Below are 22,037 nucleotides of genomic sequence, written 5' to 3'. Positions count from 1 at the left end.
TTTTTTTTTTTTTTTTTTTTGCTGTCGCCTTTTTCTTGTGCTGGCTCTCTGTTCCCATAGCTGCGGGTCAAGGCACAGGGTGGGGGCAGTGCAGGACTGTCCTGCTCTCCTGTGGCCCTGACCGGGGACCCGGCTTAATTCATTTGAAAACCTAGTACGTGCAAACACTAATGCAACACTCCAAAATAAACAAGTTTAAATGTTATAAATCTATTTAATTTAACGAGGATTAAACCCTGTGACATGTATAGGCACCCAAAGTTACACCTGCATGAAGCTCACTGCAGATCGGGACCTCCATTTTTATTTTAGTGTAAGATGAATGTGTAACAAGCATCTGTAACATTAATGTGAAGGCTGCAAATGTTTTCATGACCATCTCTCAAGATATTACCTGAACCAGAAATGAAATGCTTATAAGTCCACCTTCTTTTTAGATTTAAAAATAGCATTGGTAAATCTACAGAAAACAGTAGTTCTCAGACTCAAAGCACCCCTCACAAAATTCCAGCTCTTGTTTTTCAATCATTGTTTTACTACAGAAAAATAATAGATCAATTCTGTTGCAAAGAATTCAGAAAGACCACCATAGGTCAGAATGCTTTTAATACTATGGATTCCTGTTTGACATCTGTTGACTTCATCTCATGAATCCTGTTTGCACACTTAATAGTGCTAACATTGTGTGGCACTGTAACAGGGGGCTTTTTCGGGGATGATCAGTTTTTGGCCCACCCACCTGTTTCTGGGCCAACCTCCTGCCGCCTCACTTGCCGTGCTTTGATGATATATAATTATGTTTTTAATTAGACAGGAGGCTGCCCATTCTTGCCCTGATGCCAGGGGCGCTATCTATGGCTTTGTTCCTCCCCTACACTGCAGCCCAAGCCTCACAGATGGCATCCACAGATGTTAACCTCACTGGCTCCACACTGGGCTCCAGAATCCTCCAATCTGGACCCCAACTGGATCCCTCCACTCAGGTGGACTATTCTGCCCTCAGTTGGGGCTGCCTAGCTCCCTGAACTGTTCCCCTTCTTGGGTGTGGTCCCCCTCTGGGACCTTTGGCCACACAGGCCCTGGCCTCACTTCCAAGGCCAGTTGGAAACCCCAGGCCCTCAGCTCTCGGCATCCCTCGTGGTTGGTCCTTGGCCCTTTTGGTCCCGGCCCCATCACTGACCAGTCAAGAGTTTTTCAAGTCAGGTCTATGAGCCTCTAGCTCCTTCTCTAACTTGGGTCCTCCTTGGCCCTTCTATGGCGTAACCCACCTGGTTGTGGGAGCTGGGGTTATTAAGGCGCCCTGACCTGCCTTCACCAGGGTGGTAACTGGCCTGGTATTTCCTGGGGGCTCCCATGCCACCAGGAGCCGCACCAGGCTACCTGTTCCCGGCAGGGTGCAGTTTTAGGTCATGCCCAGGACCAGGAGCCTCCAAACCATCCCCTACAGCTCCTGCCCTTACCTCCAGGATGTTGCACTCAGCCTTGCAGCCAGGTGATGTTTCTGCCTGCCTGCCAGCAGCAAACTGCTGTATTTATATAGGCAGCCAGAGATCTAGAATGGCCGCCGCAATCAAGCACCTGCTGGCTGCTTGGCTCAGCCCTTAAAGCCCACAGGCACCCTGCATCACCCTTGAAAGGATTTTGTGGCACCCTGGTTGAGAATCAATGATACAATGTAGAGAACTATTTAGCTGTGAAAGGAGCCTAGGAAGTATTTGCTGCCTCTCATTTCTGAGACTAATTTAGTAGGACAGAAAAAATAAGAATACTTTAAAGAGGCCATAACACTTCACAGAAATTTAAATGTTAAATTTAAGTAGAATATTTTAAAGAATTATTTTAATATTTTTAATTTAGCCTATAAGTTAGAGATTTGGGGATATCTGAATTCCAGAAATTGACAAGAAAGAATTACTGGCGTAGGAAGAAAAGATGCATTAAATATAAAACATAATTTTTGGAACTTTTCATAAATAAAAATATATTTACAGTGTTAAGTTTCCATATTCTTCTTTCATTGGACTGACATTCAAGAGAAACTCACTCCACAATCAAGAAGAGGGGGTGACCTGGAGGAAGAGCAAGCAGGAGGAAGCAACAGGGGAAGTGTTCTCATTTATCCTGAGAAATCAGGACAATTGACTAGTTACCTTACACAAATGCACAGAGCCTGGGAAACAAGCAGGAAGGATTGGAAGTCCTCGCAGTCACAGAACTATGACATGACTGGAATAACAGAGACGTGGTGGGATAGCTTGCTTAACTGAAACACTGTCATGGATGAGCATAAACTGTTCAGGAACGACAGGCAGCGGAGAAGAGCTAGACTTCATGTAAAAGAGTTATATGATTCTCTGACCTCCAGTATGAAACTGGAGATAGGCTTGTTGAAAATCTCTCAGGGACAGCGACAACGGTGATATGGTGAATGAGGCTTCCTGCAAACAGTTAGTGGAAGTTTCCCGATCATGGGCCCTGGTTCTCATGGGCAACTTCAAACACCCTGATATCTGCTGTGAGGGCAATACAGCAGTGCATAGGTAATCCAGGAAGTTTTTGGAGAGTGTTAGGGACACCTTTGTGCATGTGCTGCAGCAGCCAACTAGGGGCCTTGGTTTTCTAGACCTGCTGCTCACAAACAGGAAAGAAATGATGGGGAGTGTAGTAGTGGATGGCTACTTGGGAAGAAGCAACCATGAAATGATTGAGTTCAGGATCCTGAGGAAAGAAAGCAAGGATGGAGAGAAGCAGAGTAAGAACCCTGGACTTCAGAAAAGCAGACTTTGACTCTCTCAGGGAATTCATGGGCAGGATGCCCTGGAAACCAGTCTGAGGGGGAGAGAAGCCCAGGAGAGCTGGGTCTACTTTAAAACTTGGCTACTGACATACTTGTAGAAACCCTTCTTGTTACCCATCACATCCCTTGCTAGCTGCAACTCCAACTGCGCTTGGCCTTCCTGACTTTATCTCTGCATGCCTGAGCAATACCAAGTTTCCCTCTTTCCAACCTCTTCTTTTGTTTTCTTCTCTCATTTCCATCTGCTTTAGTAAGTGGCTATTGTCAGGAGACCCATTTAGGTTAAAATTTTTAACTCTCTCTAATGTCATATTCAGTTTGCAATCAAGAAATTCTTCAGTTGTTTACAATGATATCACTAAAAACAAAGATTGTTTATTCTATTTTTGTTCAGGCCTAGCAGTGCAGTCCATGATGAAGATTCCTTGGCACTAGAATAATACCATAATGACAGTAAGAAACTAGAACTTAAGTATTTTTCCAGTTCTAGTCTTTCTCCTTCTTCTGGAGTTTTACTGCATGTTATTTCTCTGTTTCTTCTCCTAAATAACTACACCTGCTTTGCTTTTCAAACTCGTACCAAGATAGCAGTATCTGAAGTAAATTGGATTTTGTTATTCTGTAAGTTCAATGCTTATTAGCCACATTAATTTTTCACTTGTAGCCTCTTTGTCTTTAAACGAATGTCACATGAATATATAAAATAAAGCAAAACTACAGTATTCTCATTTACTGCTGTCTTATACATCAAGTGTATGTAGGCCCAGATTTTTTATTAAAGCAATACCCAAGTATACTTAATTATGGTACTCAAATACATACTTCTGAATACTTTATATAGATAATTCACTCAATGGAACACACAACAAATAAGATTTTGCCATTTGTGTGTGTTATACAGGCATGTTAAGCAGGTAAAATTATATTAATTTATATATTCATGTCCACAAAAGATGAAATAGTCATGCAGAAGTGGCAGCATATTTTCAAAATATCAATTCCATAAATTTTTTTAACAACAGAATGTAAATGTCATTCTGATCCTAGAGTCAGAGTGATGTTCTAGTCACGATGATCCAAGAATTATGCAAGAGACAAAGATCTCTTAGGGTGATATCTTTAATTGCACCAACTATGCAGCCAGGAGTTAGACAAGTTTTTGAATGCATGGCATTCTTCATCAATGACCAGATAAAGAATGTCTTGTGTTAAAAAGCTTATCTAGCTCTGTCCCAACTATCCTGATCCTATGCAATAATAAGAGCTTTCTTAAAAGACAAAGTTAGCAAGATGAAGTGGGAAAGAATGCAATGGTACTGTACTTTAGCAAATGTTGAACCCCTTCCTTCCGATTCAATTGTTATAGTTTTTGTACGACGTTGCAAAATTTGGTCAATATCTTCTTCACAGAATTTAGAGCCCTCATCTTCTTCATCCATAATAGCACCATAGGCACCTCTTCGTAGCAGATCTTCTATTTCTTTTTTGGAAAGTTGCTGAATCTGTACAGATAAAAATGACTTTTAAAAAATGTTTTGAAATTCTTGAAAAAATACTCACATATTCAGCATTTTTATAACTAAGCTGAGCTTCTAAATTGGCATTTACATGAGACAGAGATACAGTTCTATATTATAATTACAGAAACATTAAAATGATACATATATTTGTATTTAGATTTATCACTGTCAAGTGATAGCTTCAAACGGGCCCAAATAACTATCTTCCTGAACTATGACTTCAGTCAATACATTGATGGATAAAGGACTCTGAAAAAATTAGCTCTAAGCAAGAGCTTAATCAAATCATCAAAAAATATATGTTTAATGTGAAAGCTATACAAAAGCTAAATATTGTACTAATATGGTAGACTATAACAATTTGGAGCAAAATTTTCACCCTCTTACATTTCTCTAAGAAAAACCCTATTCAATTTGATAAAAATGTCCAAATTTTGGTTTACCAGAATCTGAATGTGGAGGTCTTCAATAGGTAATAATACCATGGTGTAAGGGGAATAAAGTAAGGGATTTTGTTTCATTTGTGTTTAAAATTTATAGTTAATTTTACAAGCGTTATGAAGTACGAGGAACCTAGATTCAAGATGCGGCATAATCAGTAACACAAAGGTATCATAATACATTATTTCATAAAATAACGCTTTAAGTGAAATTTTTCTTTCAGATATGCTCTCAAAGAAATTCTTCTTGAAGTTTAAGAGGATAAAAGGAAGTAAGCAGTCTGTGCAAAAGGTCAAACACACTGTGACTAAGCTGTTGATACGTTCTCAAGTTCATCTGCCTGCATCAAGGAAACATCACATGGCTATGCAAATAATTATAAAAAGAACGTTAAGATTAATTTAAAAACTGCCTTATTAAACTACTTTTGTAATAAAAAAACGGCAGTTATTTTACTCTATAAACAAAAAGTCTACATACACCACCAACGCTATTTTCTCTTCCACTCATGCTCTGTAGGACAGCTTTATCCAAACCCAACTTCAGACTTGCTCTGTCAAACATTTCCCTCTCATATGAGTTTCGAGTTATCAATCTGTAGACTTTCACTGCTTTGTTCTGACCAATCCTGTGGCAACGTGCTTGGGCCTTTGAAAGAGAAACAGCAAGAATAAAACTAGGTTTCTTCCTAGGAGTAAGAGATTTGGTCTAAGAAATGTGTTGTGCTGTAAAGTGCTATAAAGGGATGAAATCAACTTGAAAACAAGTCCATTCACATGTTTTTGAATGGAAACTGTAAAACGTAACAGCCCTTTGGAATGTCAGAAATAGTTTTGGAAAGATCAGTTAGCAGAGCACAGATGAGGTTGATCAAACAAAGATATCATGTATAAATTATTGTAAATAAGTCACTGATTTTTCAATAGTCCAAATATCTCCAAAACACAAATAAAATGGTAGCCAAAAAGCAATTTACAGATTATGCTGATTCCAGAATACCTTTCTTCAGTTTGGTCTATTCTCTGGCTAATCTTCCATTTGAAATATTTTTTAAGTACTTAAACTGAACAACTCTACTACTTCTGGTTTTAATAAGTTATGAAAATTCTCTATCTTTTCATTATATTTCTATCTACTTGTATATAATAACCACCTCCAATTTTCCTATGTCATTAAATTAGAGGTGGGCAAAGTCTGGCCACCAACGGACTCCATTTCCCAGCAGCTCCTGCCTGTGTGGCTGGGGCTGGTTTCCATGGAGACCCTAGCAGCAGCCCCATTATGACAGCACAGGATCGGGATTTCTGTGGAAAAATGGGCTCCAGCAATCCTGGCAGGCAGGCAGCAGAGGCGCCAGCCTCTTCCTGGTGGGGCAGGCAGCGGCAGCACCACTGGGAGGAGTGACTACAGGGGGCTATGGAGAATTTTGGAGTGGCTATAGTGTCCCCCTCCAAACCCTCCCCAGTGCCACCCCTACTGGTAGGGTGCAGGGCAGGGCAGGGAGCTGCTTGAGAGCCCAGCTGGGATCTTGTGATGGTGACAGCATGGTCCAGAGCTAGGACAGAGCTGCAATCTGCTCCCTGCACGCCCCTGCCTGAAGCATGCAGGCTGCAGATTGCAGCTCTGTCCCAGCTCCGGACCACGCTGTCACCACTGCAAGGAGCTGGGGCAGAGCCATGATCTGCTTCCTACATGTCACTGCCTGGGGCATGCAGGCTGCTGATCACAGCTCTTCCTTGGCTCTGGACCACACTGCCACCACCGCAAGATCCTAGCTGGGCTCCGGAGCAGCTCTGTGCCCTGCTACACGCTGCTGGGGCCGGTCTCCATGGAAACCCCAGCCTGTGCACTATCATAGTACAGCTTTTGCTGGTGTCTCCATGGAAACCACCCCCAGCCACATGGGCAGGGGCTGCTGGGAAGTGGAGTCTGCCTGCTGGCCAGATCCGACATTTTGCCCACCCCTGCCTTAGGCAGGGCAAAGTGGCACTTTAGAGACTAAAGGTTTTTCAGAAAGACGTTTAGTCTTTAAGATGCCACCTTGCTCTGCCTTCTGCCTGACTTGAGACTAACATGGGTAACTCTCATTTTTCTTTAAGTTTTACATTATTAATGTTTTTATCTTTCGGTTGTTCCTCAAAACCCCTCAGTGGAGTCCATCCAGGGTTTCTAAAAGGTTGGGAACAAGACATCCCTCAGGTCTCAGCTTTCATTAGTTTTGGGGCGAAAGAAAAATAATGAGCAATTGTTCTGTTGCAAAGGTCTCAGAAAGACCACAAAAGGGAAGAATATTTTTAACACTATAGATTCCTATTTGAAATCCTGGGCTTAATGTGAATGATATTTGCATACCTGAAAGTGCTAAAATTGCCTGGCACCTTTGAAAGCATCTAAAGGCACCACATGGTGCTGCAGCACCTTGGCTGAAAATCCCTGCCTTATATACTAACTGGACTCTTAACTGCACTCACAGTCTGTTTCATATGCAGTACTGTACATAAAACTATGACAAATCCTAGTTGCAGTCTTCTCACTCCTACCGAGATATGAAAAGTCTGTGTCTTTCCTTTTGCCATTTTGCTTTTTTTTTAATTGGTCTAATTGTGGGTAGATGGAAATAACTTTCAGAAACCACTACAGCAGGGATGTCAAACATACGGCCTATGGGCCGAATCTGGCCAACGAAGCCACTCATCTGACCTGCTAGACTACCAACATGGCTGAAGGGAATGGCCTGCCACAGAATTGTGGACACAGTCCTTGTTGCTCTCTGGACCCTTCCCCCCGTATCTGCACTACCACAACTCTACCCCCACAGCCACGGGCCCCCACTGCTTGCCCTGAGTTGGAGTCAAAGCTGGAGGTGCCACTGTGGCAGAGGGCATAGTGGCAGCAGCTCCAACTCTGGCATGGGACATGCAGTGGGGGAGTGGCCACTGTGTACTCCAGTTGAGAGCTGGAACCACTGTTGCCATCACATGCTCTGGTTTGGAGATGCCACCATGTGCTCCAGGTGGGAGCTGAAGCTGCTGCTGCATACCCGGGGTTGGATCTGGCCCAGAAAGAACCCTGCGATTCAGATCCGGCCCAGGGAACAAGGTGAGTCTGACAGCCCTGAACTATAGGAATAATACTGGTCACAAGGATCCTGGTTTTCTCTGTTAAAAAATCGAAAATTATCTGATTTACCCCCCTCCCCCAATTCTCTGATTAAAAATCCATGTTTTTCCACAATTAAAATGAATGTCACTACATCTATCTATCCAGGTATCAGTTGAACACAATGTTTTATTGATATATTTATAACTTTAAAGCAATTTGGAACCCTACCAGTGCCTCAATCATGCTGGCTCCCTGTCCATGCCGGTGCCCCTCACTTCCAACCCACAGCCCCATATCCCCACAGGTGCCCCTCACTCTTGACCCATAGCCCTGTGAGCCCTGCCAGTGCCCCTCACTCCCGACCCAGTCTTCTGCCCCATCCAGCCATTCCGGTGCCCCTCATTCCCAACCTGCAGCCCCCTGGCCCTGCCAGTGCCCTCCACTCCCAATCCAAAACTCCACACCATGCCCCCCCACAACCCCAGCCCTGCTGGTGCCCCTCACTCCTGACCTGCAGGTCTTGACCCCCCCGCAACCCTGCTGGAAGGGGAGATCAGCTGACCCCTGCTTTGCATGGCCCCATGCAGACTCTCAGGATGGAGGTCTGTGGGGACATGCCAGGGATGTCTTCCAGCATGAGGTGCATACAGCGCACCTCATGAGGAAGCACAGGCAGTGGCATCACACACTGCCCCATGCCACTGGCAGCTATGGCACAGTAGGGAGGACCACAATAGGGCCTGAACCTATTCAGCCTCCACCAGAGAAGGCTAAGAGGGGATCTGGTGGCCATTTACAAACTTACAAGAGGGGACCAGCGGGAATTGGGTGAGGCTCTGCTCTCCCAGGCACCACTACGGGTTACTGCAATTAACAGCCACAAATTGTTAGAGAGAAGGTTCAGGCTGGTCATCAAGAGTCATTACTTTACAGTTAGGGCTGCCAGGCTCTGGAATGGACTCCCAAGGGAGGTGGTGCTCTCTCCTACCTTGGGGGTCTTCAAGAGGTGGCTGGACAGATATTTGGCTGAGGTGATATGATCCCGGCACCCATTCCTGCCCAGGGCAGGGGGTTGGACCTGATGATCTGTTTAGGTCCCTTCCGACCCTAAGTACTATGATACCAGTGCTGCTAGGTTCCACAGCAGCATCATGAAGCCGAGTGCGTCTCTGGCCTAGGCCATGTTGCAGGTAGCAGGAGGAGGGCAAGGGGCTCCAGGCGGTTTCCATCATGCCTAGGCTGGAGCACAGCACCTGTGGCTCACGCTGCCAGTCATGGAGTGAGTCTGGCCGCAGCATAGGCTGGAAAAAGGAGAGAACACCTGCAGCACCCCCCACCTCAGACCTCTCTGCCACACCAAAGTCCTAGTGCCCAGACACTTTCACCCAGCACCAGCAGGAACCTACCCCACATCCCCACCCCACACACACACACACACACACACACACACACCTCTACCCTGATGGTTCCCAAGCCCTGGCTCTCCAACCGCCCTGCCCATAGACTTGCCTGTATCCAGCTGCCAGGGCTGCTCCCACCACCCTGCTTGGCTGTGTGTGTGTGCATATGCATGTGGCACCCCCTGCCTCCAATCACCCACCACCCACTCCCCCCAACCCAAGCAGCTCCTTGAAGACTAGAACGCTGCCAGCCTGCAAGGGGAAACCTGTGGTATCCTGCATTTTTCTCCATTTAAAGGGGAAAATCCATGTTTTTCCCTCAGGAAGCAGAAAACCCAGATTCCTGCTTATTACTAAACACAGGACCAAATTTTCCAACTTACTCTGCTATTGCCAACCCAGAGCAATTCATCACAGTTTATTTAAGTAATTAGTGTATAAAAAACTATAACCTGAATTTTGTGATACCTTCACAACTTTGAGTGAGCATTTTGTAATCTCTTGTACAGCATTTACCTTTGCAGCACCTTATGTGCTTCTATATTATGATTTAAGCAAGAGACAGCTTTAATTAAAACAACTTGGGGAAGAATGGACAAACATTTTTGAGAAGTGACAGGTAAATGTAAAAAGAAACTTCTAGAATATTTCAAATTCTCTAGGTTTTTAAGGCAACTTTGAAAAGCATAATGAAAAAGTATAGTTGTGATAGTGAAAGGGAAAGCCCAGCTTATTTACTTATTATTACTGCATTATTTTTTTTAGCTGTATTCTTCATTATTAGTGAAATGTACAGTATGTTTTCATTTGGTGACAAGAGCTCTCTAATATACCTATATATGGGCATCTATAATAAATATATAGATACATATATGAAAACTTCATAAAAACTGCAAAATGTAAGTTAAAAAAGATTCAGTATTTCAGAACTATATATAACAAAATGTCCAAGTTTATTCTGATTATCTCTGCTTTCTTATGTTTTATACATTTTATCTCAAATTAATTTACCTGCAGATCATTCTGAGGATTCCAGTCAGAATCAAAAATAATACATGTATCAGCTGCAGTCAAATTAATGCCCAGTCCACCAGCTCTGGTACACAGAAGGAACACGAACCGATCAGAGTCTGGTTTGCTAAATCGATCGATAGCAGCTTGCCTCAGATTCCCTCTTACTCTTCCATCTATTCGTTCATATAAGTATCTAGGAAGCATAAAACAAAAACAAACAAATAAAAAGCCTATTACAAAAAATCTATATTTATAAAAATAAGAATGATAAAAGCAATGCTGCTTAAGTATTTATTATATGAAAAAAAACCTTTGTTTTCTGTTTACTCTTGATGAATATAACCAGCAACTGGGATGAAGTTTACATTTTGAAAAGTACTTAAACGCAGCTCTGACAATTCCCACAATCTGGCCACCAGTGTTGCTCTACCAACCCATACACTGTGCTGGACTCATGATGCTCTCTCAAACTTGCCTGAGTTGTGCCACCTGTGGTACTTTCTGTGACTGGTCCTGGGTTGCACCGCACACTGTGGTGTAGTCCGAGGCTGTGCTGCACGAGGCGTTCACTTGGCCCACTGTCCCGGCATGGCCTGAGCGGGTGCCATATGCTTTGGATCATGCATGAAAGTAGGGGTCTGTGGGCTGATCCTGCACCACTCATCCAGCTTGTAGGGCCAGATGAGTTTGACAATTCTACTTTATACTAAGTTGCTTTAAACTTTAAAAGTTGAGAAGAAATCATAATATATGATCACACATAACAGGAATATGAATTGCTGTGGTGTTTCATTGTGTCAAAAAGTCCACAAAAGGTTTAGTTAAAAATTACAAATTTAAGAACATAAGAGATATCATACTAGGTTAAATTACAGGGCCATGTAGTCCAGTATCCTGTGTCTCAGATGGTATAGAGAAGACACTAAAGGGAAAATACTAGATGCTAACAAGAAAATCTGCCCCTTTCCCCTCTTCCCCTACAATTTCCAGCATTTAGGGCAGCAGTTCCCAAACTGTGGGTTGCAACCCCAAATGGGGCTGCAACATCAGTGGATGTTGCGGGGGTGGGGGCTGTGGGTTTGGAGTCAGGGGCCATGCTGAAGGAAATAGGGCCATAAGTGGGGTCATGCTGAGGAAAAGTTCGGGAAGCACTGATTTAGGGGCCTAAGGAGTCCTGAATTGGAGGTTGCAGACCTATTGCTGTGTTTAATACATGGATCTACTCTGAATGAATTTGCCTATTCTCTTTAGAATCTGGGTAAAGAGCTGTCCTTTACAAGCAAGTTGTGGTAATGAATTCTGTAAGTTAAATTACACAGACCTGCTTCCTAATAATTCTCTGGTATGTGAGAGCTGGTAAACAGTAAATCCTTATTTACTTTCCATAACCATTCCCTGTTTTACAGACCTATAATCCTATCTCCTACCACTTGCTTTCTTCTCTAAAATGAAAAGTCCTAGTCTATTTAATCCTTCCTTATTTGGAAATCTCTCCACATCCCTGATCATCTTTGCTTACCCCTTCTATATAGCTTTTCTAAATTCTAGTAAGGTGGAGGTGGGACAACTAGAATTATACACAGGATTCAAGATGTGAGAGGACCAATGATTCACATGGTGGCATAAAGACATTTTCTATTTTGTTTTCAGTCCCTTTCTTAATTCCTAACATTCTATTTGCTTTTTGACTCTTGCCGAACACTGATTTTTCAAAGAACTATGCACAAAAATTCCAAGATAACATGCTACTCTTTGATCATTTATTGTGTACACAGAGAAAGTATAGAATGCTTTGGTTTCTTATTGTATGTCAATTACATTAGGGGTAATGAGTAATCAGTAAAACGCAATATTTAATTAGCTGCCAGAGGACAAGCCACATAAGCATTCATCAAGCCAAAGCAAAATTCAAGAAAAATGAATAATTGTGGCTACCATCCAAATATTTTTAGGAAAAGCTGACAAACCTAAAAATCTGTAAGTCAACTGTCATTCCTTTCCTAACTTAACATTAAAACCAAATCTTGTGCAAATGTTGGAACAGCTAAATCTAAAACAAGATGATTCCTTCCCCCACCTCCAAACAAGAACAAAACCCCTACATGTGGGAAAAAGGGGTAAGATGTAAAATTTACATTTGTTAGCTGAAAGCTTCCCAAGCTTGTTTTTCCTTCTAATCAAGCATAAAATGGCACAGCAGATAATTCACAGGCTCGCAGGCATTTTGGCAGGCAGCCATGTATGCGTTATGTCATGTACCAACAATTCTAATCAAAGAGTAATATCAAGCAAGTTTATACTTTGTGGCTTTCAGCAGAAGATTCTACATATTCATAAAGATTCATTAGTTTATGTATTATTTGTATCTGGGAAAACAAATACACAGTCAAACATTTTCTTTAGATAGGATTTTAAACAATACCAAAAAGTAAAAATGAGTATAAATAACTAAAACTGTCAGTGTCTAATACTGAATTCTTCAAGACTTGTAAAAAATGAGCCATTTAAGTGTTTTTATATGTTCACATGACCGTTCTTTTTATTAGCTTAATTCAAGTCTCATCAGAATTGATAGAAAACCCCCTAATGACTTCAGCTGACTTTGGATCAGGTCGGCAATTTCATGCCTTGATTCAGAACAGTACTTAATCAGATAATTTTAAATATGTGAGGAGCTGCACTAGAGTCAATGGGATTATTTAGGGACTTCAAATTAAAAGTTAAGCAGATGAGATCTGCTGAACTGGGGCCATACAGCATAATTCTGACCTTATACTAACATGAATCAGGAGCAACTCTACTTATAACAAAAGCATTATGATCTTTAAACCTGGTAAATGACCAGAACCAGGCTCTTTTAATATGCTGTGCAACTGAAATTAAAACTATTTCTGCCTGATCCGAAGTGTCAATGCTGAGTGCCCTGATGAAACTTAATTTAGTAATATTTCTTTCACAAAGGAAAAAATACTACTGACTATTACATTCTATTTTGGTCACATTCAATCTCGACTCAGCAGGCACATATCCCACAAAAGTCTAGAATCTAGACCAAATTCAGGAGTGAAGAATATAGAAGGCAATTCACATGCTTGGTGTTCTTTGAATGAAAATTGTGCATCTTATACTGGTTTGGCTTTCAGTGGGGGTAATCTATAAGGATTAATATACATGAAAAGGATGTCGCAGGAAAAGTAATTAAGAGAAGGGTATACAATAATAAAGAATGTTTTCAGTTGCCTTCCCTAAAGTATCCTTTCCAATGCTTTTAGAATAGAAGTTAAAAAAATAAAAAAAAAAAAATCAGTAAAAGTACCATATTTCCATTTGTACTGTTACTGGTGTCCAACATACAGTCACTGTTGCACTATTTTTATTTTAAATATTTCTTTGCTACAATTTTACATGAACATAAAATTCCCAATTTATATAATACTTTTGACTTTAAACCTATTAAAATATTCTAGTTAAACTGAAGTACAGGAGAGAAGCCATGTTTCTGGGAAACAAAGAGTGTTCCATGCTATCCTAATAATAATTTTTAAAAAAACCCTCCAAAACCCCCGTACCCCTAAATACACAAATGAGCCAGTCCATATTACTGTTTCCCAGTTTATACATTTTTTAAATGTTGCTACAGCAGAGATAAACATCTTACACTGAAATATTTATATATGTGCCAACATTTATTTCCTTGACTTTTGCATAGTATGTTAGAAAAAACAACATACAAAATGCAAGCAATTTGAAAAATGTCATTGTTCAATTTACCTGTATATTAGCAACTACTTCACTGCTAAGTAATAGGCAACATCCATGTCTTATTTTTCTTTGAATGTAATAATGCATAAATAATTATTAAAAAACCACAGATGAAACATGATCTTAGTATAAGCACTTGATAATAATTGTATTCATTCAGCATTAGATATGAAAAACCTACCCTGAATTACTACTACTGTAGTCTCCCTTAATCACTTAATTTTTTCCCCCCTGCTTTTTCCCCTTCCCTTCCCTGCTCTACCTTTTTATTTTCCTAATTTACACCTATTTACGCTCTCACTGACATCCTGTTACACTTCTAGCTTCTTTCATTCCTTGGAGTCTCAGAACAGCAGAGACTTCCTATGCCTGAAGAAGGGTGATTGCACACAAAAGCTTGCAAAGAACTTTCCAACTACTCAGTTGCTCTAATAAAAGATATCAAAGCTACCCAAAGAATCTTGCCTGCCTACATCCTTACACCAACATGGCTACAGCCAAAAACCTAGCACAATATTATGAAGTTTACTCATTTAAAATGCATATTAATACATTAAAGAATGATGCATTTGCCAAAGTTGAAAAAAGATATATACTGCAGGCTATGGAAAAAAACTACCAAATTCACTATTTTTATCCTTGGTATATTATGATAAGGTATCCTGGGTACTATTCAAAAGAACAACATACTGTAATCATAACTTATGGAACCTCCTACCTCTTATGTATAAGATAGTCCTCCAGAATGTCAAGGCAGCGAACCATCTGAGAGAAGATAAGCACCTTATGGCCTCCTGCTTTCATTTTTGGAAGAAGTTTATCAATGAGAACCAATTTACCAGCAGAGTGGATCATTGCTTGTAGGTGGAAGTCAGGTGCAGTTGGACTATACGTCTCTCTAAACTCCCCAAGGATTTTCTCTTCAGCACCTGTCACAAAATATATACAGTATTAGTCTCAAAAGATTTTTTTTTTTTTTTTTTAACTGTAGGTATGCTTTTAATTCAATCTCTCCCTCCCCCCGTCCAATACAAAATACTGAATAATAGGGATGTGCGAAGCTTTGGTCCCTGATTCGATTTGGTGGAGATTCGGCCCGATTTGGTAGCCAAAACTGAATTGAAACAGAGGACCCTTTAATCTCTCGGAATCAAACTGGAACCCTCCGAATCAATTTGGAGAGATTAGGACACAAACACAGCTTTAAATGTTTTTTTCTACCTACCTGTAGGTAGCAGGCGGCTCGTGAGTGCTGTGATGCTGGGATGCATGGAGTGTCCCACAGAAGCATGGGGGGCTCCCAAGCGTGCTCAGCAACAGACCCAGAAATGGACCAGAAGCACTTCCGGTCCACTTCCAGGTCCACCGGGGTGTGTGCTAGGGCCCCCTGTCCCATGTCTCCCTAGCTTGGTGACTGGTGCCTCCTGGGTCTTGGGGGGGCACCCAGGATACCCCCGTGTCCTATCGCCAAGCCAGGTGGGCATGGGGGGGGGCCCAGCACACTCCCTGGCAGACCCAGAAGTGCCCCCCCCGACACTCCTGTGGGACACAGCTATGCCTAGTACTTTGAGGCATGTTGAAAAAACATTAAAGCTTTGTCTATGTCTGAACCGCTGATTTTCTGAATCAGCATTGAATCTTCAGATTCAGATTCGGCCAAATTGAATCAGGGACAATGATCCGAATCAATTAATCGAATCACTGCCCCCAATACAGGCCAAATCTGAATCCAAATCGAACAGGGCCCGTTTCACACCCCCCTAAATAACACAGTCAGGCTAGCTATTCAACTCTATTTCACCCATTAATTGGTTTTTCTTTTTAGAGCCAGGTTCTTTTTTTCCACAATTACTGATCATGTTGCGCAGCTATGAATAAAAGCAGAATTTGGCCCACAGAAGGAATTTTATAGAGACCTTGGGAAGCATTGCTGTGCCCAGGTGGGCTCTATATACTGTTGTGGTGCATCAGGCATGGAACAGCATCTTTAAGAATACAGAAATCTAGGTGAGGTTGATGATACTTAGGCCTTCTACACATTATAGATATTATGCAGTTAACTGGTTAATTGCAAAATACCCTGAGACCTGCTACATACACAAAGTAGCTAATCACACCATAAACATCTCCAACCAGCTATAAAGTTGACCATGAAAAATTTGTACTAACTTGATAGCTGGTTGCTACTGAGCTTTAGTTTGCCTGTGTAGCTGGGAGACCCATCAGCTGACAAGGCTCCCAGCTGCAGGGGTGCACCAAGCCCCACTGGGACTGGGAGTCCCACAATTAAGGGGACTTAGCTTTAGCAGATGCTGACTCGGGGTGCCAGCAGCAACCCCCAGCTGCCAGGATCCAGCTCGCAGGTGTGGAGGTTGGGTCCCCACAATATGCTTCCTAGTGCTGGACCTACCTGCAGAGCATGGGTGCAATCTCCCACACACTCTCAAGGTTCAGGGGATCATGGCAGTTGCAATCCCCCAGCTCTGGGGAGTGCATGGGGTGCCCCCACGGTTGGGAGTCCCTCAACTGAGAGGGTTCCCAAACAGGAGCTTGTTTCTTGCTGGTGCAAGGGGAGCCTGGGATCTAATGCACAATCCAACAAATCATATGTCCTGCTATGCACACGATTGTGTAGCTCCTGCATTAGATCCCACTGTGCCTTTACCTGCACATGTAGAGGAACCATTATAGGCACTCAAGGAGGCACAAAGCTATGTGAAGGGCCACATGAACCTCCAGAATAGCCCAGAATTGCAAAGGTGCCCTGAAAAGCCACACACACACACACACACACACACACACACACACACACGTAACATTTAAAATACCACTTTCCTTAGTCTTGCTGTAAAATTGTTACACAAGAATACACAAAGGCCTAAATCCTATTTTACTAAATGCTTACACCTATATGGTTGCTTGCTCAAAAATATAAACATTTGGTCTCAAGAAGTATATTCCATTTAAGGCTCTGAGGAGGGATCTCAGTGGGCAACATTATGGGTCTCCAGGGCACACAGCACTGAGAAGGCAGTGGCCAACAGTGGCAGTTTATGGGAACAAATACCTGCCTCTCAGATGTCTCAATCATTGATGCCCATTATGCACCATTATCATCTCATAATCCAAATCAGCTGGAAAGAAGCTGAACTGAGCAGTAGGAGCCACCCACCTCTTATCTACTAATTTAGTGTTTAAGGTACTTGCCCAGCAAGAGGGAAACCTAAGTTCCAGACCACACAGTCTGAGGCACTTTGATCCCATACACCCGATTACCCAGGAAAGTGTCCTAACCATGCTTTGGATCCAGAAAGGCTGAGAGCACTTTCTATCCAGTGAAGGAATGGAACTATGACAACAAGCAAGTGGTTGCCTGACTGCAGTTTCCAATGTTGCAACATACTGTTGCACTATACTGTTGCAATATGCATGTTGCAGTCACTGTTCACTGCAAATGCATACACAGCATTAGAAACAGGGACCAGAACCTAGGGTATCCTCCCCACTGGAATACAGAGTAAGGCAACCCTCTTGCTTGTTTGCCTTTTGTCCCCAGGACTCTCAATTCCTTTCTAACTAGCAGTCCAGCTTCAGTAGGGATGAAGGATTTCATAGACATCAGGGGCTGGAAGGGACCTCGCAAGATCATTGGGTCCAGCTCCCTGCCCAAGGGGCAGGAAGTCTGTGGGGGGTCAGATCACCCCAGCAAGATGCCCTGAGTCCTGCTTAAGCATATAACCTGGTGGTAATGCCACTTTCTTAATGAGTGAGACCAATTCAAACCTCTGCTTAGGCTGAGCAAGCCTAGAACCCAGATCTCTCTCTTCCTTGGTGAGTGCTGCAATCAACATCCTATTCAAGCAAAAGGTGAATGAATTCTCCTCCTCTTCCTCACTGCTTTTTTGTGATTTACATGTTTATGGCTAAGATGAAGACATGTTACAAGAGTAGATGCCTTAAAAGTGTTTCAGGAACTTGACATTCCTGACATGTTAACTCTCTAAACAGCTTGGAGACTTAGATGTTTAACAACCACCCTTTGTCATTTAGATATCTAGTCTGTAGAAGAGGATCTGGCTCCAACTGTATTTTTCTTACAAGTAGAGAAAAATAATGAATTCAAGGGATCTATGAACAGAAGAAAATAAATTAATATTAAGCTACATTACATATTTGTTTTCAATAGCTACAGGAATTTCACTGTTAAAGATCCAGACTTCCTGATTATGGAGAGATTGAAAGAGATGTAACATTTTCAAATCAGAATCCTACTCTGGAAAAAAAAAATTACTCCAACACCCCCCCCTCAAGAAAACGATTTTTCATTTAACATGGTCTGAAATATGAACAAGCATACATACACATACACACACACGCTTGTTCATATTTCAGACCTTGTTAAACGGAATTTTCTCAAATCATTTTCTCTATGCACACATATATACACATACATATAGACACAGAAAATGGACATAAGTTTGTTTTAAAATTTAATCAGGATACTTTTCAAGAAATACCAAACCCTACAATTCTGAACAAAACGGGAAAAATTTGAAATAAAATTGGACTGAGATTTTCAATTTTGTTTTAAGAGGCTTTGAGTATTTTATAATCATATTACCTTTGATGAGATAAGGATGATTGCAGCACTTTCTGAGTTCCATCATAGTGTTAACTAGATTAGGTACGTTAGCTTGGCCTGCTCCTTTAGACAAAAAAGCAAAATTCTTCTCCAAAATTGCACGATAATATTTCTTCTGGATATTAGTTAGTTCTACTTCAATTATAGTTTCTTCCTTGGGTGCCAACTTTTTCTCTACATCTTCTTTTAAACGTCTCAGCATCATTGGTTTCAGAATAGCTTGTAGTTTCTGCACCTGAATAAAATTTAAAGATGAACAGGAATACATAAAAAGGTAGCAAAGTAGCTTAATTTAACGTTTTAGCTTCTATATCACCGCTTTGCCATATTTACATGAAATATTTCCCTGGAAGGGATATATTCTTGCTTTTTGACACAAATTACCACAATTATTTTTAAGGTGCACTGAAAAAAAAGGAAGCTTTTTGGTAGTGAAGAACCCAGCTTTAGGAAAAGAGAACTTTGATCACTCTTTTACTCGCCATATACATAAAGCTTTTTATGCAATAAGAAAAAAATAATTATCTAACATCAATTACAATTCTGAGAATTTAATAATTAAAAGCATATAATTACCATGTACACTATAATACTAATTAAAATATAAAGGATTTGAAACAAAAATACTTGAGAGATTTTCTTCGACAGGTTATATTTCATTTCAAATACTGTATGTTTGGAATGCCAAGCAGAGTCTCTCACCTTAATCATTTGAAAGAATGATTTCATATTAGGAGGTGCACCAACACACTGGTCCATATCGTATTGGCACCAATAAAAGGAAAATTGACATCATCGGCAATCGGCTTTTTTTTTGCCTGAAGTGGCCAATAATGTTGCCCATAAATGCTGTGTGCACGGGCACAGCTACAGCATGCACACGGCCAGGAGTGCAGCCTGGTAGCTTGGAAAGAAGCATCAGGCCAGTAAGTCTGTGGGAGAGAAAGGGCATGGGGAGGCAGATCAAGGCTCCCATGGTGAGGGAGGGAGTGGGGCTGGTGCTGCCCAGCCGCAGCAGCTCATGGGAGGGAGCTGTAAGTGGTTCATGTGGGGGGCACGGGAAGGGCAGGATGGCTCTCATCGCTGTGCACATGCCTGGGGGAGGCATGGCCCCTCAGTTCTGTATGAAGGGCGAGGATGGGCGGCTGCTGTGGGCTGGGGCTAAAGGCGGCACCCGGCTCTTTCCAGCAGGGGGGTTGGGCTAGGGCTGCACTAAGGGCAGGTGGCAGCAGCGGTGGGAGGGGGGCTACAGAAAATTTTGAGATGGCTCTAGGCCCCCTGTGATCCTCCCTCCCAACACGACTGCTGCCCACCCCAAGCACAGCCCCAGGCCAACCCCTATGCTGGGAACAGCCGGGTGCTGCCCCTAGCCCCAGCACACATCAGCAACCCACCCTCGCCCCAAACACAGGTCCGGGGGGCATGTACCCCCGATGCCTCCCCCAGAGGTATGTGCAGTGGTGGGAGCCTCCCATCCTCCCCAGACGACCCGCTCATGGCTCCATCCCTCCCTGCCCTGGCCCCACTCCCTCCCTCACTGTGGGGGCCTCGATCTGCACCCCTCCACCTCCTCCCTCCCCCTAACAGATTTACCAGCCAGACATTGCTCTCCAAGCTGCCAGGCTTCCATATCAGCAATCAGCTCAGTATCAGCTGACATGGCTCATTAATAATTGGCCATTGGCATGGGCCCAAAAAATCTTTAGCAGTGCACCACTATTTCATATACACAACACTGTATCATCATTATGCTTTAGAAAAATTACACCTACCCTGAAGGGTAGGTATGTGATTGCCAAAAGAAAAGAACCTACAGTACAAAGGATTAGTCACCCACATTATTTTGAAAATAATTGAAAGAACAGTGACACCCAAAAAGGAATTAAATATGACCCACTCACAGCAGTAACAAAAAGAACAAAAATAACCTCCCAAACTGTTCATTCTTATCATTTTACAACTGAGACGCTAAGTAACAATTCATATATAGTACCTGCTCCTCTGTTTTAAGATCCCCAAATTCCTGCATGAATGTAGATTCAGCAGGAAAACGCAAAGGTTCAAGAAAATGAAGGAGGCTAAATAATTCTTCAACTGTGTTCTGCAGCGGTGTGCCTGTCAGCAGCACTTTGTGCTCCTACATATAGACACAGATATCACATGAAATTGTATACACACGTTTCACAAAAAAAGTTGTTTTTCTGGCTTGTTTGTTTTTTAAGTACTAACATCTAATCAATTCAGTATGTAGGCACTATAGATACAATGGTTTACAAACAAAATAAAGGCCATCAATAAACACAATTTAAGTCAGAATTTCTCTAAATGTAACATGTCTTGCTATTTCTTGGCTATACAGAAGTATACAATTTATTTCTCTCTTTCGCTGTATAATATTTTCATATCCCACTCAAATGTTATGGATAAATGTAAAACAGAAATTGGAATACCAGATTACAAAACTGAAACATTTATTTTGGCATTCTGCTTCCAACAGCAGGCAACTCCCAATGTTTCAAGGCAAAGCACGACTATGAGACTCAAAAAACCAACAATGTATCTAATGTTGGACTGATGTTGTAGCTATGATGATCTAGGAATTATATGAAAGACAAGGTAGGTTTTCTGTGGGTGATACCTTTCATTGGACCAACTACATAGTTAGGATTAAATTAGATAAGCTTTAGAATGCAAGGCATTTTTCAGAACGCAGATGTCCTGCTTGATTCTTCATCAGAATGCCTTGTATTTGAAAGCTTGTCTAACAATCTCAACCATGCAGGGCTCCAACAACAGATGTCACCCACAAAAACCTTCTATTTTACAATGCCTCTATTCATTTGGGTAAGGTAGTAGTAGTAAATTCCTGACAGCATCTTGCAGTCTCAAATCCTGCCCATCTTTAACATTATCCAGCTTTTGTTATAAAGAGCAACTACCATTTACTTGAATATAAAACAACCCCGAATATAAGACAACCCCCACAATAATCAGATTCTATATATGGAAATTTTATCAATTCATTTTAATTTTCCAGGTATCGAATGTAATTACTGGAAGGTTGTCTTGAATTTGTCCCCCTCCTACTGCTACAGCAGGGAAAATAAATCTGGGGGTCAGGTAGCCTCCTTGCCATCTGCCACCCGATGTCTTCCCCCTTATACCCTCTTCCCTCCTCCTTACTGTCAGACCCTACTTTCCTTGAGCACATTGCAAATCTGAAAACACTGACCTCAAAATAAACATACCTGTAATAATTTGCATATAAGCAAATTGCTACAGCTACCCTTAAACTTAGTTCAGTGAGAATTGATTAATTTTGCCTTTTTTTTTTTTTTTTTTTTAAAGGCTGCAAATTT

General features: G+C 41.9%; 1 protein-coding gene across 6 annotated transcripts in view; it reads right to left on the bottom strand.

Annotated features, from left to right (window-relative positions):
- CHD9 (chromodomain helicase DNA binding protein 9) overlaps positions 1-22,037 on the bottom strand; it is a 214,656-nt gene that overhangs the window by 49,268 nt on the left and 143,351 nt on the right. For all 6 annotated transcript variants that reach the window (XM_019505708.1, XM_019505710.1, XM_019505711.1 and 3 more), the window contains 6 exons: positions 20,672-20,815; positions 18,658-18,913; positions 14,755-14,965; positions 10,272-10,467; positions 5,239-5,406; positions 4,120-4,299 (listed from right to left, as the gene is read on the bottom strand). In XM_019505708.1, coding sequence (XP_019361253.1) covers positions 4,120-4,299; positions 5,239-5,406; positions 10,272-10,467; positions 14,755-14,965; positions 18,658-18,913; positions 20,672-20,815 — 1,155 coding nt within the window. The remainder of the gene's footprint in view (positions 1-4,119; positions 4,300-5,238; positions 5,407-10,271; positions 10,468-14,754; positions 14,966-18,657; positions 18,914-20,671; positions 20,816-22,037) is intronic.

Source organism: Gavialis gangeticus, unplaced genomic scaffold, assembly GCF_001723915.1.
Source record: "Gavialis gangeticus isolate Ggan-Ray unplaced genomic scaffold, GavGan_comp1, whole genome shotgun sequence".
NCBI lineage: Eukaryota > Metazoa > Chordata > Crocodylia > Gavialidae > Gavialis > Gavialis gangeticus.
The sequence above is the reverse complement of the archived record's forward strand: the minus strand, read 5'-3'. Positions and strand labels throughout refer to the sequence as shown.